Source organism: Heterodontus francisci, chromosome 18, assembly GCF_036365525.1.
Source record: "Heterodontus francisci isolate sHetFra1 chromosome 18, sHetFra1.hap1, whole genome shotgun sequence".
Lineage (NCBI taxonomy): Eukaryota > Metazoa > Chordata > Chondrichthyes > Heterodontiformes > Heterodontidae > Heterodontus > Heterodontus francisci.
Genome location: NC_090388.1, coordinates 64,544,511 through 64,559,639, shown reverse-complemented (window position 1 = coordinate 64,559,639; position 15,129 = coordinate 64,544,511). Strand labels below are relative to the sequence as shown.

Here is a 15,129-nt window from a genome sequence, read left to right as displayed (position 1 = left end):
CTGGGCTTCTCTATAATAAACTTCCCAGAAAAATATTTTTCCTCTAAACTGCATTCGATTGGTCACAGTGAATCATGTGCTTCTAACTTAAACTTCCTAATTTTAAGGATCTTAAACCAAAGCTTATACAAACCACAGCATACTCTCCTAATAGACTTTCTTTAAAGCTTTATCTGGCTCCTTTAATGGTTTGTGATGCTCCAGAAGAACTCGGGTTGTGAATTGCACAGGAGAGGTGCCTGAGCAGAACAAGTTGTTTCCCATGAACATCTCGTATCAGTACTATCGAAGATCCCACTTTACCCATGATACTTCTCAAATACAAAATCTTTGTGATTTTTCTAGACACTGCATTTGCACCATCTTAGGGTGATTGGGAGAGGAAATTTTGTCCATCTCACGTCGGTTGTGGTTTCAGTAACGTTACACTGGTTAGCAAAAGAATGTGAGAGAGAATTTGAACTCTGGGATTATCTTGCCATGTTGATAGTAAATTTGAAAATCCTGCTGCTGTAAAGCTGTGAACCATGTTAAATCCCAGCTTTGTGTCAATGGTGCTAATTTCTTTGTTAGCTAATCCTGTATAAAGTAAGCAGATTACAGGCTTAAAGTAGGCAGCCATTTGGAGTAAGTGGGCACTTGAGACCAGTTATCTTAATAGGGCTGGCAAGCAAAGGATAATAGAAATTATAGCACTGGTCAAAATTGCAAACGGAGTCTGTCTAACATGTGACATATACATGAAATGGCTTCTCCCCCATTTGCCGAGCACTTCTGTGGAGGGAGAAACTTTGGAGTAAAATGCTCCTTATTTAAAAGTGGCTCTGCACCACCCTCGAATCACATTATTTCACCTCAGCTTATAAGGGAACTTTTGGACATGTTTAGTTCTTCTGGCGACCAGGATGACCAGCTCTTCGAATGCGCTAATCGTAATGCTAAGCAAGGTAACCTTGAGGCACGACGCCCAGTTTTTCCTGTTGCATTGCAAACTTTTAAGATATGTTTATGGAAATAAAGATGATCATATTATGTGACAGAATGTCAAGAGCTGTTTATACAGGAACTGTCCTCAGTGATCTGCGGATCCTGGTGATTAACTGAACTACTGGAGCAAATAAAATACTGGTATGGCTGCTTTTAGGGAAAATTAAACAGAATCTAGTAGCTATTGTTTAACATAGATAGAAAATGGTCATTGTGTATTTGCTTACACAGGTCCCGGCTACCCATACTATACTTTGTGGTGATCTGATATGAATTATTTCTTTGTACATCTCCATCAGGCTGTACAGCTACCTCATTTATGCAGCTTATTAAACAATGTTTATTGTTTTTTAAAGTCCGATTAATTCATGTTACATTGTATTTCATGGAACTGAAAGTCTTTGTAACAAGATGATAGTGCACTTGTCTTTCCCATTTTGGTTGTACATTCAGACACTGGTGGAAGTAATATATCAGCTAGTCCATGCGTCCAAGAGATTGTCAGTTGTGGCTGATTTCCATCACTGCCTCAGTTTAATCCTCGTTGAGAGCTGGTGCAAATCTAGCCAGAATGGTAATATGCTAATAAATGTTCTAGGTCAGATCATTTGCATAATTATCCATTGATCCAACTGTATGTTTGAACTTTTTTTTATTATTTATTTATTTAGAGATACAGCACTGAAACAGGCCCTTCGGCCCACCAAGTCTGTGCCGACCAAGAACCACCCATTTACACTAACCCTACAGTAATCCCATATTCTCTACCACCTACCTACACTAGGGGCAATTTACAATGGCCAATTTACCTATCACCTGCAAGTCTTTGGTGGTGGGAGGAAACCGGAGCACCCAGCGAAAACCCACATGGTCACAGGGAGAACTTGCAAATTCCGCACAGGCAGTACCCAGAATTGAACCCGGGTCCCTGGAGCTGTGAGGCTGCGGTGCTAACCACTGCGCCACTTGTGCAGGGCAGTAGGCAAATGGGAGCAGACAGTTGTGTGTGACTGAAAATGAAAGGGATATAGAATAGGGGGGCAAAAATCCTGCTGCCTTTGGAAAGGATGAACAGGTACTTTAACCTGCCAATAGCCTTTGCCATGATTGAAAGGAGAGAGAGCTAATAGTGACAGCAAGAAAAAGGAAAAGGAAGCCCAAGGTGGAAGTGTGAGATTGCAGGCAAGTGATGGAGGAGTCCAGGACCTGCCCCACCTCTTTGCTGGCAGCTGGTGCTACATGAGGTGGTTTTGAGGAGGACAACCCGACTTGCTTCTTCACGGTGCTATTGCCGGAAATCAGCATGGTAGCATACCTGCAAGGAGAGGGAGGCAGGCCTTTGAAGCTGCACTTAACCAGTATCGTCCCTTGCTGTCCCAGCCCTATGGTGTATGTTAGCTGCATGTGACCTTGTAGCAAATGATGCAGTTCAACATCTGACCATATGCTGACCTATTGCCATTGCAAGGGAGATGTTACAGTGCCTGCATATATGGTTGATGATACCTTGGTTGGTATTGGCAGTTGAGCTTTGCTTGTTGTTGGTAACCCTGACCTGCCCTCTTTCATGCCATACTGCTGTAAGCATAGCATACTATGATTGGGTTGCTTCCATTATCTTTATGGTATTATAAAATGTTGGCTTGTTAGGTCTTTGCATGCCATATTTGTGCTGTTGAGCCTACTATACCAACTATTGAGAGTTGCAGCCCTTCTATACACTCCTCCTTTGCTGAAGCAAGTCATGTGCACCTCTGTCAGTGGATGTTGTTGTGTGGGTACCAGTGGGTGGGTACAGAATATCTCTGCTGCATTCTGTCCCATCTGGCATCCCTCCACTGAGTTACCTGTTTCCCCCCCCAGTCAGTTCACAGACACGACCATTCTCATTGCTGTCTCTAATTAGAGATGTAGATTTTAAAAAGCGGATGCAGAGCAATAAAAGAAAAAGAAAGACTTGCATTTATGTAGCGCCTTTCAAGACCTCAGGAAGCACTTTACAGCCAATATAATACTTTTGAAGCATAGTCTGCTGTGATGTGGGGAAAAAAATGAAAGGGAATGCTCCAGAAATAGTCTTGGAGCTGCTAACAGGATCTTCTTGTTCTGTCCTTTATATGAACTTCTACCTGCAGCTAATCTCCTAGGAACCATGGACACCCGTTATATGTTAGCAAGACTGCACCTGATGTTCCTCATGTTTAAAGTGTGTAAAACAGCATACACACCATCATCTTACTCTCATTTGAAGATTTTAATGGAATTCTTGCCAATTTTTGGTATGAGCTTGTTGCCCTCTTTCAAAAGTCAGTGCAAATGCGTCAGATGTGCAAGCAGGTCTGAGACCCAGCATAACTGCTGCCAGCATCTTTTTGCGACTCACTATGCCCAATGTGTGCCAGTTAATAAGGCAGGGTGGACACCAAAGGGCATCATGCCTTGGTGGTTCAGCCGGGTATGCCAACCACTCAATATCATGGCTGCATATGGTCTATTGCTGGACAAATGGAGTGTGATATAAGATTTGTTTTGCAACGCAGTTCATTCCACCCCTAGTTGTTCAGAGATGTTACAGTGTTACTGTGTCAGTCAAGATGTTACAAATGGCTGTGCATTTTGGAGCCTTAGTTCAACAGGTAGCTGCATTACTCCAGCACGTCAAAGCATGATGCATCTATCGAGTCATACCTGTAATTTTATGCATGACCAGTTCCTAATCTTATCCACGACATTTAGTGAGAGGGAGAAGGTGCTTCATTGAAACTGGATACTTACCCACAAGGAGACAGGGGAAGCTGGAAATTAGCTCTCTGCAGACTGCTCCCAGTGGACATATATTGGAAAGAACTAGACAGAATATCCCCTACCTACCTAATTGGCTAAGATATAGCATGTTATTTGGACATGTCCCTAATCACAGAAAGGTGTCAGAAACAAAATAGAGGGGGAAAGATAAGTATACACATTGCAAAGTAGTTGGTATCTCTTCAAATGTGGCTGTGTATTTTGCTGAAGGTTTTGTAATTGTGTTGTAATGTCTATATTACCAGTTTGCACTGCAGTAGTACGTGAAGTGTGTTGTAATTAGCCGAAAAATATCCTTTTTTTTTTGTTTTTGGCTGTTTTACTAATCTTTCATGTAAAATGTGATGCATCTTAAGATACAAAAATGGCATTGCAATACTCCCATCCTTTCTTTAAAATTTTGGTTCCGAGGTGCTATGATTTAGGTGCTTTTTCTTTTTCTCAAGTCCAGTGCAAAGGATTGCTCCCATGGGCAAGCCCACACTTCCTGTGATCACTAAAGCATGATCTTATGGATGAAGTAATCTTGGAGATAGCCTGCCCAGGGTGAATAATGAGCCTCTTGTGCTATTGATAAGCTCATTGAATATTTAATGAGCGTTCTCCGATCGCTTTGATAGACCAGGAGCACCATTCAATTTTTTTTCTCTCCTATTGCCTGTGGCACTCAATCCAATTGCACTGGCCCTACCGATGCTTTGATTCAGGTCAGCTAACTCATCGCACATCAAGGGTTAGGCTTGGGATCATCGTACCTTGTATGGCTCAGCATATCACTGGATAAAATTCCTGAGCCATCGGACACCCCCTTGGTATAATTTTGACATAAACAAGTGCCATTGGATTACTTCAAATTACCCTTTGTTTTTTTTCCTGAAATAAATCCTTATCTATTGGGTTGAAAATGATTGTGTACATAGCGAAAAAAATCTTGTTTCTTGGCTCCAGGTACCTTTATGCACTTGGGCAGAAGGTTTGGAAGAGGTGGAAGAAGCGATACTTTGTCCTGGTTCAGGTGAGTGAGTGATTCATTCAGGTTAATTCATCAGTTCTTCTGATGTTGCCATGAGTTTTCAGGTGTCTTTGGCTTTGTGAGTATAGAGAAGGGTAGTAGTGGATTGAATATTATCTCCACCACATTCATGAACAACAGAGTAATTTCAGGATGGCAATTGGTGTGATGGGGTTTATATTTGAAGACTCAACTGGCTTGCATTTTTTCGACGAATGCTGCCTGGCCTGCTGACGGCCTCTAGCATTTCCTATTTTTGGCTGTTGAGCTCAAAGGAAGCACAGGTCAAAGAACAGGCACTATGCTGCTGCAAGTGTATCACTAACTTTCACTCCCTTTGAGTGTGGCTTCCTGCTAGAAGTGCAGACCTGCTGAATTCACTCTAACATCTCGATGAGTGATCATTCGGTGCTTTGCAAGATCATGAAAAGCACTGCGCATCATCCTGATGGAATAGGATGTGTTTATTAAGGAGGATAGTCTGGGTTCAAAAATTCTTACAACTCTTAAAACCATTGCAGTCATAAATGTATAAGAACAGGGATAGACTGGAGCATTGATGTTGTTTTATGTAGTACAAGTGCATTACACCTTTGTACATAAATTCTGCCAGTCAGACTGTCAATCCCAAGGAGATGTACTTGCACATAGCAAGTATTCTGTTGAATTTTGAAAATGAGAAAATAGTCCTGTATTATTTGTGTTGTTATCCATACATATATAATATGAGATCCAGTCTAATCCTTGCAGCTAAATCTGCCTTGCCTGTTGTTTCAGGTTAGTCAGTACACATTTGCTATGTGTAGTTACAGAGAAAAGAAGTCTGAGCCCCAGGAATTAATGCAACTGGAAGGATACACAGTGGACTACACAGAGCCACAGCCAGGTATCACTGTCGGAGAAAAGAAATTGCTGATCTTGTGTTTGTAAATCAGAATGTTTTAATGGGCTAGAAGGGAGAGTGGAATACACTGGAGAGTCTACTTTCTAAAGTGTTTTTCTTAGTGTAAGAGGCATGTGGATCACAGTTGGGCTGTGCAGTTTCTGTGGCAAAGTGCAAATTTGCTACTTTCAGCAGCTTCACACATTTTGTTTGCCGCTGCTGTGTTTGGATCTGTTCAATCCCACACATTACGATAAGAAAATGCCAATAGCACATCTTGTGATGTTTTAAGTGAAATGTGTCCTTTAGTTTTTAATTCTTCCAACAGCCAAAGTAGGGGAGGAAAAAGACAATTAAAAGAGTGGGACTAATTGGATAACTCTTTCAAAGAGTGTGATGGGCTGAATGGTTCTCTTGTGTGTGTGATTCTGTGGAAAATAGCAATGAATAATGTCAAGCTTTATCCATCAAATTCCTCCCTTACGAAAAGCCTTTGTGGCTGATAGAGTAATAAAGGAGCTATTCTTCCCAGATTATATTGCTGAGAGTTTTAGCACCTCCATATCACTAAGGGGGAGTGCAAAGGGGTTGCGGGGGGGGGGGGGGGGGGGGGTGGCGGCGAACCTGAGTCAGTTTACTTCCCAAGAGGAAACATAAATATTCAATTTTTTAAAAATTGTTCTTGAGTTGTGAAAGTCACTGGCAAGGCCAGCATCTGTTGCCCATCCTCAGTTGCCCTTGAAAAGGTGGTAGTGAGCTGCCTTCTTGAACTGCTGCAGTCCATCTGCTGGGGAGGAGTTCCAGCTTTTGACCCAGCGACAGTTCTAAGTCAGGATGGTGTGCAACTTGGAGAGGAACTTGCAGGTGGTGTTCCCATGTGTTTGTTGCTCTTTTTCTTCTCGGTGGTAGAGGTTGCGGGTTTGGAAGGTGCTGTCGAAGGAGCCTTGGTGAGTTGCTGCAGTATGTCTTGTAGATGGTACATACTGCTGCCACTGTGTACCAGTGGTGGAGGGAGTGAATGTTTACGTTGGTGAATGAGATGCTGATCAAGTGGGCTGCTTTTTCTTGGATTGTGGTGAGCATCATGAGTGTTGTTGGAACTGCACCCATCCAGGCAAGTGGAGAATATTCCATCACACTCCTGACTTATGCCTTGTAGATGGTGAACAGGCTTTAGGGAGTCAGGAACTGAATTAGTTGCCACAGAATTCCCAGTCTTTGAACTGCTTTTGTAACCACAGTATTTATGTGGCTCGTTCAGTTTCTGGTCACCAGGATTTTGATGGTGGGGGAATCAGCGATGGTAAAGCCATTTAATCTCAAGGGGAGAGAGCTAGAGTCTCTCTTGTTGGAGATGATCATGGCTTTGCACTTGTGTGGCACAAATGTTACTTGAATGCTGTCCAGGTCTTGCTGCATGCGAGCACAGATTGCATCAATATCTGAGGAGTTTTGAATGGTACTGTGCAATCATCAGTGAACATCCCCATTTCTGACCTTATGTTAGAGGGAAGGTTACTGATGAATCTGCTGAAGATAATTAGGGCTAGCACCCTGCTCTGAGGATCTCCTGCAGTGATGTCCTGGGGCTGAGATGATTGGCCTCCAACAGCCACAACCATCTTCCTTTGTGCGAGCTATAATTCCAACCAGTGGAGAGCTTCTTCCCACCACCCATCCACCACCCCAAAGCTCACTGAGTTCAATTTTCTGAGTGCTCCTTGATGCCACACTTTGCTCTTGACATCAAGGCAGCATTTGACAATCACTCTCACCTCACCTCTGGAGTTAAGTCTTTTGTCCATGTTTGGACCAAGGCTATAGTGAGGTCTGGAGCTGATTGATCCTGGCGGAGCCCAAACTGAGCATCGGTGAGCCGGTTGCTGCTGAGTAAGTGCTGCTTGATAGATTTGCAGATAATTGAGAGTAGACAGATGGGGCGGTAATTAGCCGCATTAGAGTCGTCCTGCTTTTTGTGGACAGCACATACCTGGGCAATTTTCCACATTGTTGGGTAGATGTCAGTGTTTTAGCTGTACTGGAACAGCTTGTTCTGGAGCACAAGCCTTCAGTACTACAGCCAGAATGTTGTCAGGGCCCATAGCCTTTGCAGTATCCAGTGCCTTCAGCTGTTTCTTGATATCACACGGAGTGAATCAAATTGGCTGAAGACTGACATCTGTGATGGTGTGAACCTCAGGAGGAGGCCAAGATGGATCATCCACTTGGCACTCCTGGCTGAAGATTGTTGCAAATTCTTCAGCCTTGTCTTTTGTACTGATGTGCTGGGCTCCCTCATCAATGAGGAATGGGATGTTTTTGGAACCTCCTCCTCCATATAGTTAATTGTCCGCAACCATTCATGTATAATGGCAGGACTGTAGAGCTTTGATCTGATCCGTTGGTTGTGGGATCACATAGCTCTGGCTGCCGCATGCTGCTTCCACTTTTTAGCATGCCTGCAGTTCTGTGTTGTAGTTTCACCAGGTTGGCATCTCATTTCAGGTGTGCCTATTGCTGCTCCTGGCATACTCTCCCACATCTCTCGATGAACCAAGGAATCAAATTGCATTAGCATGGGTAAACTTGGGGCATCTCACTAGTAAAGTCTTGGTAAAGTGAGAAACAACTTCACAACACTAATAAAATATTAGGATCTATCCCAAAGTAGTAGAACGATTATTTACGGTGGTTATGTCAAGGGTTTGCAGGAGTCAAATTTATACTTGAAGTACTATGTTTAGGCTTTAGACAGTGAGCAAAATATACTTGAATTAGAAAGAGTGCAGGAAAGGGAAACAGAACAGATCCCAGGTACAAAGGGATCATCATTGAGGAAAGATAGAAAAGTCAAAGCTTTGCTGAAAGAAGTTGATTCATCAGGAAGAATTGACTTTTTAAACAAGAGTTGAGCATGTAAAAGAAAGCCATAACTTTATCCTGGTAATTCACCTGTAGGTCTGGATGGTGGCCGGGCTTTCTTCAACGCGGTTAAAGAAGGTGACACAATAGTGTATGCAAGTGATGACGAACAGGATCGAGTGCTGTGGGTTCAGGCTATGTACAGAGCTACAGGCCAATCCTACAAGCCTGTCCCTCCGTCCCAGGTCCAGAAGCTGAATGCCAAGGGAGGAAGTGCACAGCTGCCAGACGTGCCTATCTCTCAGTTCTGTGAGTATGCCAGAAGCAATTTAAATTGAGCTCTAATTTGTTTAGAAGCAATGTTATGTCACTGTTTGTCAGTCAGACAATCGTTACTATCTAAAACAACTGTGGAAAATGAGACTCCTGTGATGTTTTCAGCAGTGCTTTGTTTCCATGTTTAATTATCTGGTGTGTAATTATTGCTATTGGAAATGATTTAAGCTGTTTCTGATTCAGCTGTGGATGGAAGGATAGATATTAAATAGTAGAGAAATGGAACTGTTCTGCACAGGCCCTGAATGAAGACCTAAAGGAAAGGCAACCTAGATGGATAAAGTACTTCTTCCTCAGTCTTCTCTTTTGTCCTTAGCTGTTATCGGAATATAACCCTTCTGAACTGCATGATGTTTCACTGCATACTTCCGTAGTCTCTTTATTCAGTTATCAAATATTAGAGTTATGCGACAAAGTTTTGTGAACCTGTATTCGTAAAGGAGTATTGTCACTTAGTAAACATTTTATTATTTGTATTTGCAGACAAAACATGGATCCTGGGGTAATATTGTCTTGCTACTTTGTGCAGCAATATTAAAAGTATAAGAGTTCATATGCTACTTTTAGCAAAATTTTAAATGTATTGCTTATAAACACATTAAGATGTTATTAAATATATTTGCCATTCGCTAAGGTGCAGGAGTGAAACAGGCAGGACCAGCATCTCTGGCTGCGATCCATTTAGCCAGAGTTGTACCATTTAAATTGATGGTTAATGGTGACTGCCAACCCATCCTGTTCATTATTTGGTTATTATGCAACAAGATTGTAACACAGTGCTTTTATATATGAAGCTCTTTGAAGATGTGAGTGCCCCAATGGTATCAATTGTAAATTGCAGGTTGAATTTATTCCCTGCTGGAGTATGGGCATGCATGATAAGCAACAAAATAGAGTTTGTGCAAGAGCTTGGTGTAGGCTAGCTATACATGTGGAACTGGCTAGTATTTTGTAGAATGCATACTTGAGCCATCTACCTAGTAAATAGAACTGCTGGGAAGTCATAATTTGGACTTTTCTTTAAAATGTGCCGTTATCTTTTCCATCTATGCTTTGAGCATTTGGAGGAGAGAGCAGGGCTTTCAGGAAGGAGTCTGGACTACTAACTGATTTTTTTTTTCTCTTTTACCCTGCAATAATCACAGGCCACACATATCATTGGTACACAGTTCCCATTAACTTATGCTTTTGTTACCACCAGAGTCAACAACAAATCAGAAAAATAAATCTGTAATGACAGGTCTTGATCACAACACTAATGCGAATTATTTTCTCACATTTCTGATATAGGTTTGCTTCTGATTTTCCCATTTTAAGTTCCTCCTCTCACATGAATGGTAAATCGCCGGACTGAGTTTATATGGAGACTTGATCTGTGTGTCTATATCTGTATCAAGAATCTGTTTTGTAGGTAATAGAATTCGTATATGCAAATATTAGCATTTTTAAATAGTATCTTTTTGGCAAATTAAATATACCATTCAAGTTTTATCAGAGGACATTTCTTGAATTAGTAAAGAAAATATGGTGAAGCTTACATCTATACACTGTCAATCCCCTTTGTTCTTTACAAACATATCCCTTTTATGCAGGTGAAGAAATATCAAATCCAGTTTCCCACCAGTGTTGTAACCTAAGTTCTCAACTATACCACACACAAGGAAAAAATCCACAATACCTAATCCATCTGCTCACCCTGCAGAAAACATAGGCTTCTACTTGTGGCTTATGGCTTACACATCAGGTTCAGTGTCTGCGAAACAGTGCTGGCACCGTTTGATACTAAGCTGAGGAACACTCTTGCTCATTATGTCAGTCAGTACTTCGGCCATGGTGATCTCAATATTTATAAGCATGAAGGAAAATGGATTGCAGGGACTTGTACAGGAAGTGGCAGGAGACACTGCTGCAGAATCATCCATGAAATGGCAAACTTACTCAGAGGGGAACAAGAATAGGTGGTGAACAAAATAGAATAATTCACACCAGTGCAATAGGGAGATGCTCTAATGTTATGATTTCCTCTAGTAACAAAACCATGAATGTATGTAGAATTTTGCTATAAAGCACAAAGAGGAAATCTATCAATATTGTTTGAAAGCGTAGAAGCAGTTTGAGGATGCAGCTCAGCCAGATCATGTGTGGCATGTTATGTTACTTCTTGCTATTGAGCAAAGCTAAATGAAAAATAAACTTCCATTGTCCACCATCTGATAATCACCAAAATCCCACAAAACAAATCTTTTAAGTAAAGGAAAAACTTTGCCGACCATTCAGAGATGGTTCTGTTGCTTTCTGCTTCTGAATGTTTGCATGTCCCTTATGTCTTGTACAGTGTTGGCAATGATACAAAGAAGCAAGGAGTTAGATTTTTCTTACATGCGGTTTCTGGGTAGGCAGCTTGCAGAGTTATGGTACTTGCAGAGTGTGCCAGCCAGCTGCTCAGTAGTGCCGACAGGAAGCCAAGCCTGTTTTGATGGCCAGCCTCATGAAACACAGGATTGGTGAGCTGTGCACAGGAAATGAGTGCCATAGGACCAATGTTCCCTTTCATTTTATTTTGGAGAGCATGGGCGATTTATCTAGGTTAGCAATCCCTTTAAATTTTTTTGCACGGTTGCACACATGTGGTGCATGGTGACGGAGCTTAGAGGGAACATTACCCAGGATAATATTGGGAGGTCTCTTAATCCTAGCCACACAAAAAAATAATAAGGACTTACCTTTGGGCTCCTCTTTAGCTGGACTGTTAGCTGATACTGGGCGAAGTGTGTACTGCGCACGTGTTGTCCAGTTGAGCACAATACTGATATTGGGGTGCTGTTGATGTCATGGGGCACCACTTTAAATACCTGAATTAGCTGTGTACTTGGTTAAGGCTGTTCCCTGGGCCGCCTATTCCAAGGGCCCTGGCAAAATGGCGCTGCCCACAGCTATGGCAGGATCGGGGTGATCATTTCTTCCCCGTGATTTTCAGGACATTGTCACCCTGTATCTGCTGAGTAGCAGGACACGATATCTTCCCCAAGGTGTTCTAAGTTACACTGTTGTAAAGGTCTTATGTTTACATCTTTCTGTCTAGTGCAGTGTTTTGGTAAATATATTTACTGTGTTTAATTTCTTTTTAATGTATCTATGTTTCACCCCCTCCATTTCTAGGACCCTGCACCACCTGTTGTGCATCAGTCAAGTTTTGTAATGTAAATTGTAATTTTAGTCCAACAGGTTATTGCAGAATTGAATGATCATTCAGTTAATGAGCTAGTTAATGTGCTATGATATATTAAACTCTCACTTAATGAGTTTTCTATTCTTGTGCAATAATGTCAAACCAAATATGTCTCAAATTCTTTGAATTCCATTTCGTAAGCCAAGTCAGGGCCAAACCCAGAATGCATTGAAGCTGTTCAAATTGTTGTAGTCGCAGCATTTTTCTATGTAATAAGTTTGAAATATTCAGGCCGTGTATGTGTGTGTCTGTCTGGGCTGGATTTTGTGCTTGGTTGGAAGGTGGGTTCTATGGCTGGGGGGGATGCCAGAGAATTGGCACCTCTGCCACGAAGCAATGGGATTGTACTTTAAATATGTTAAATACTGTTTTGCATGCTATTAGTCTATAATTCGTCGGAATCTGACCAAGCTTCCGTGATCTGCTGCATGACGTGCAACACTCACGTGCCTTTGCTTTCCCATCTTTGAAAAACAGGCACCGCCAAGGCGGGAGTCTAGGTGCCTGCAAAGCTTGGATAAGTTATCCGGTGTTATCTTCATGAATTTCTTTTGGCATCGGACATTGCTACTGAGCTCAATCTGCAGATGTGAGGGATGTGGATCATCTGCAAGTGGGTACTGTCGGGGGGTGGGAAAGGGGGAACTCTACAGGTGGGTACTGTGGGGGGAAGGAAGGGGAAACTCTGCAAGTGGGTACAGTGGGGGCGAAGGAGTAACTCTGCAGGTGGGTACTGTGGGGGGGGTGGGAAGGGGGAAACTCTGCAAGTGGGTACAGTGAGGGGAAGGGTTAACTCTGCAGGTGGGTACTGTGAGGGAGAAGGGGTAACTCTGCAGGTGGGTACTGTGGAGGGGAAGGGGTTACTGTGCAAGTGGGTACTGTGGGAGGGGAAAGGGGTTACCCTGCAGGTGGGTATTGTGGAGGGGAAGGGGTTACTCTGCAAGTGGGTACTGTGGGGGGGAAGGGGGGAACTCTGCAGGTGGGTACTGTGGGGGGAAGGAAGGGGGAACTCTGTGCGGGTACTGTGGGGGGGGAGGGGGAACTCTGCAGGTGGGTACTGTGTGTGGGGGGAAGGGTTAACTCCGCAGGTGGGTACTGTGTGGGGGGGGGGAAGGGTTAACTCTGCAGGTGGGTACTGTGGGGGGGAAGGGGTAATTCTGCAGGTGGGCACTGTGGAGGGGAAGGGGTTACTCTGCAAGTGGGTACTGTGGGGGGGGAAGGGGTTACTCTGCAGGTGGGTACTGTGGAGGGGAAGGGGTTACTCTGCAAGTGGGTACTGTGGGGGGGGAAGGGGTTACTCTGCAAGTGGGTACTGCAGAGGGGAAGGGGTTACTGTGCAAGTGGGTACTGTGGGGGGGAAAGGGGTAACTCTGCAGGTGGGTGCTGTGGGGAGGGGTAGCTCTGCAGGTTGGTAATGTGGGGGGGGAAGGAGTAATTCTACAGGTGGGTACAGTGGGAGGGAAAAGGTACCTCTGCAGGTGGGTACTGGGAGGGGGGAGGGGAAACTCTGCAGGTTGGTAGTGTGGGGGGAGGAAGGGGCAACTCTGCAGGTGGGTAGTGTGGGGGGAGGAAGGGGTAACTCTGCAGGTGGGTACTGTGTGGGGGAGAAGGGGCATCTCTGTAGGTGGGTGCTGTGGGGTGGGAAAGGGGTAACTCTGCTAGTGGGTACTGTGGGGAGGGGTAACTCTGCAGGTTGGTACTGTGGGGGGGGGGTGGAAGGGGCATCTCTGCTAGTGGGTACTGTGGGGGGGTGGAAGGGGTAACTCTCAGGTTGGTACTGTGGGGAGGGGCAGCTCTGAAGGTGGGTACTGTGAGGGGGAACGGGCAACTCTGTAGGTTGGTACTGTTGGGGGGTAACTCTGCAGATGGGTGCTGTGGGGGGGAAGGTGCAACTTTGCAGGTTGGTACTGTGGGGAGGGGTAAGTGTGCAGGTGGGTACTGTGGGGGAAAGGGGCAAGTCTGCAAGTTGCTACTGTGGGGAGGGGTAACTGCAGGTGGGTACTGTGAGGGGAAGGGGCAACTCTGCAGGTGGGTACTGTGAGGAGGGGTAACTCTGCAGGTGGATACTGTGGGGGGGGAAGGGCTAACTCTGCAGTTTGGTACTGTGGGGGGGAGGGGCAACTCTGCAGGTGGATAGTGGGTGGGTGACAAGGGGTAACTCTGCAGGTGGGTACTGTGGAGGGCAAGGGGCAACTCTGCAGGTGGGTGCTGTGGAGGGCAAGGGGCAACTCTGCAGGTGGGTGCTGTGGGGTGGGGAAAGGGGTAACTATGCTAGTGGGTACTGTGGGGAGGGGTAACTGCAGGTTGGTCCTGTGGGGAGGGGCAACTCTGAAGGTGGGTACTGTGGTGTGGAAGGGGCAACTCTGCAGGTGGGTACTGTGGGGGGGAAAGGGGCAACTCTGCAGGTGGTTACTGTGGAGGGGGAGGGGCAACTCTGCAGGTGGGTACTGTGGGGGGGGGAAGGGGTAACTCTGCAGGTGGTTACTGTGGAGGGGGAGGGGCAACTCTGCAGGTGGGTACTGTGGGGGGGAAGGGGTAACTCTCCTGGTGGGTACTGTGGGGGGGAGGGGCAACTCTACAGGTGGGTAGTGTGGGAGGGGAAGGGGTAACTCAGCAGGTGGGTACTGTGGGAGGTAATGTGGGGGGAAGGGGTAACTCTACGGGTGGGTACTGTGGGGGGGAGGGGCAACTCTGCAGGTGGGCATTGTGGGGGGAAGGGGGACTCTGCAGGTGGGTACTGTGGGGGGGAACGGGGTAACTCTGCAGGTGGGTACTGTGGGGGGGAAGGGGGGACTCTGCAGGTGGGTATTGTGCGGGAGGAGGGGTAACTCTGCAGGTGGGTACTGTGGGGAGTAAGGGGGGCCTCTGCAATCCAACATCAGGAGACGCCGTAAACGGCATTGCCAATGCCACCCCCACCACGCGATTGAGGGGTTGACCGCCGTCATTATGCTTCGTGGCTGCCCGGCGCATTTGCGGCTAAAGGCCTTGAACGTCAGATATGGGATTGCCGAC

The 15,129-nt window shown here is 45.0% G+C and overlaps 1 protein-coding gene across 2 annotated transcripts in view; it reads left to right on the top strand.

The window, feature by feature from the left end:
* LOC137379688 (calcium-dependent secretion activator 2-like) overlaps positions 1-15,129 on the top strand; it is a 796,052-nt gene that overhangs the window by 492,360 nt on the left and 288,563 nt on the right. For both annotated transcript variants that reach the window (XM_068050896.1, XM_068050894.1), the window contains exons 9-11: positions 4,741-4,807; positions 5,582-5,690; positions 8,646-8,858. In XM_068050896.1, the coding sequence (XP_067906997.1) occupies positions 4,741-4,807; positions 5,582-5,690; positions 8,646-8,858 (389 nt within the window). The remainder of the gene's footprint in view (positions 1-4,740; positions 4,808-5,581; positions 5,691-8,645; positions 8,859-15,129) is intronic.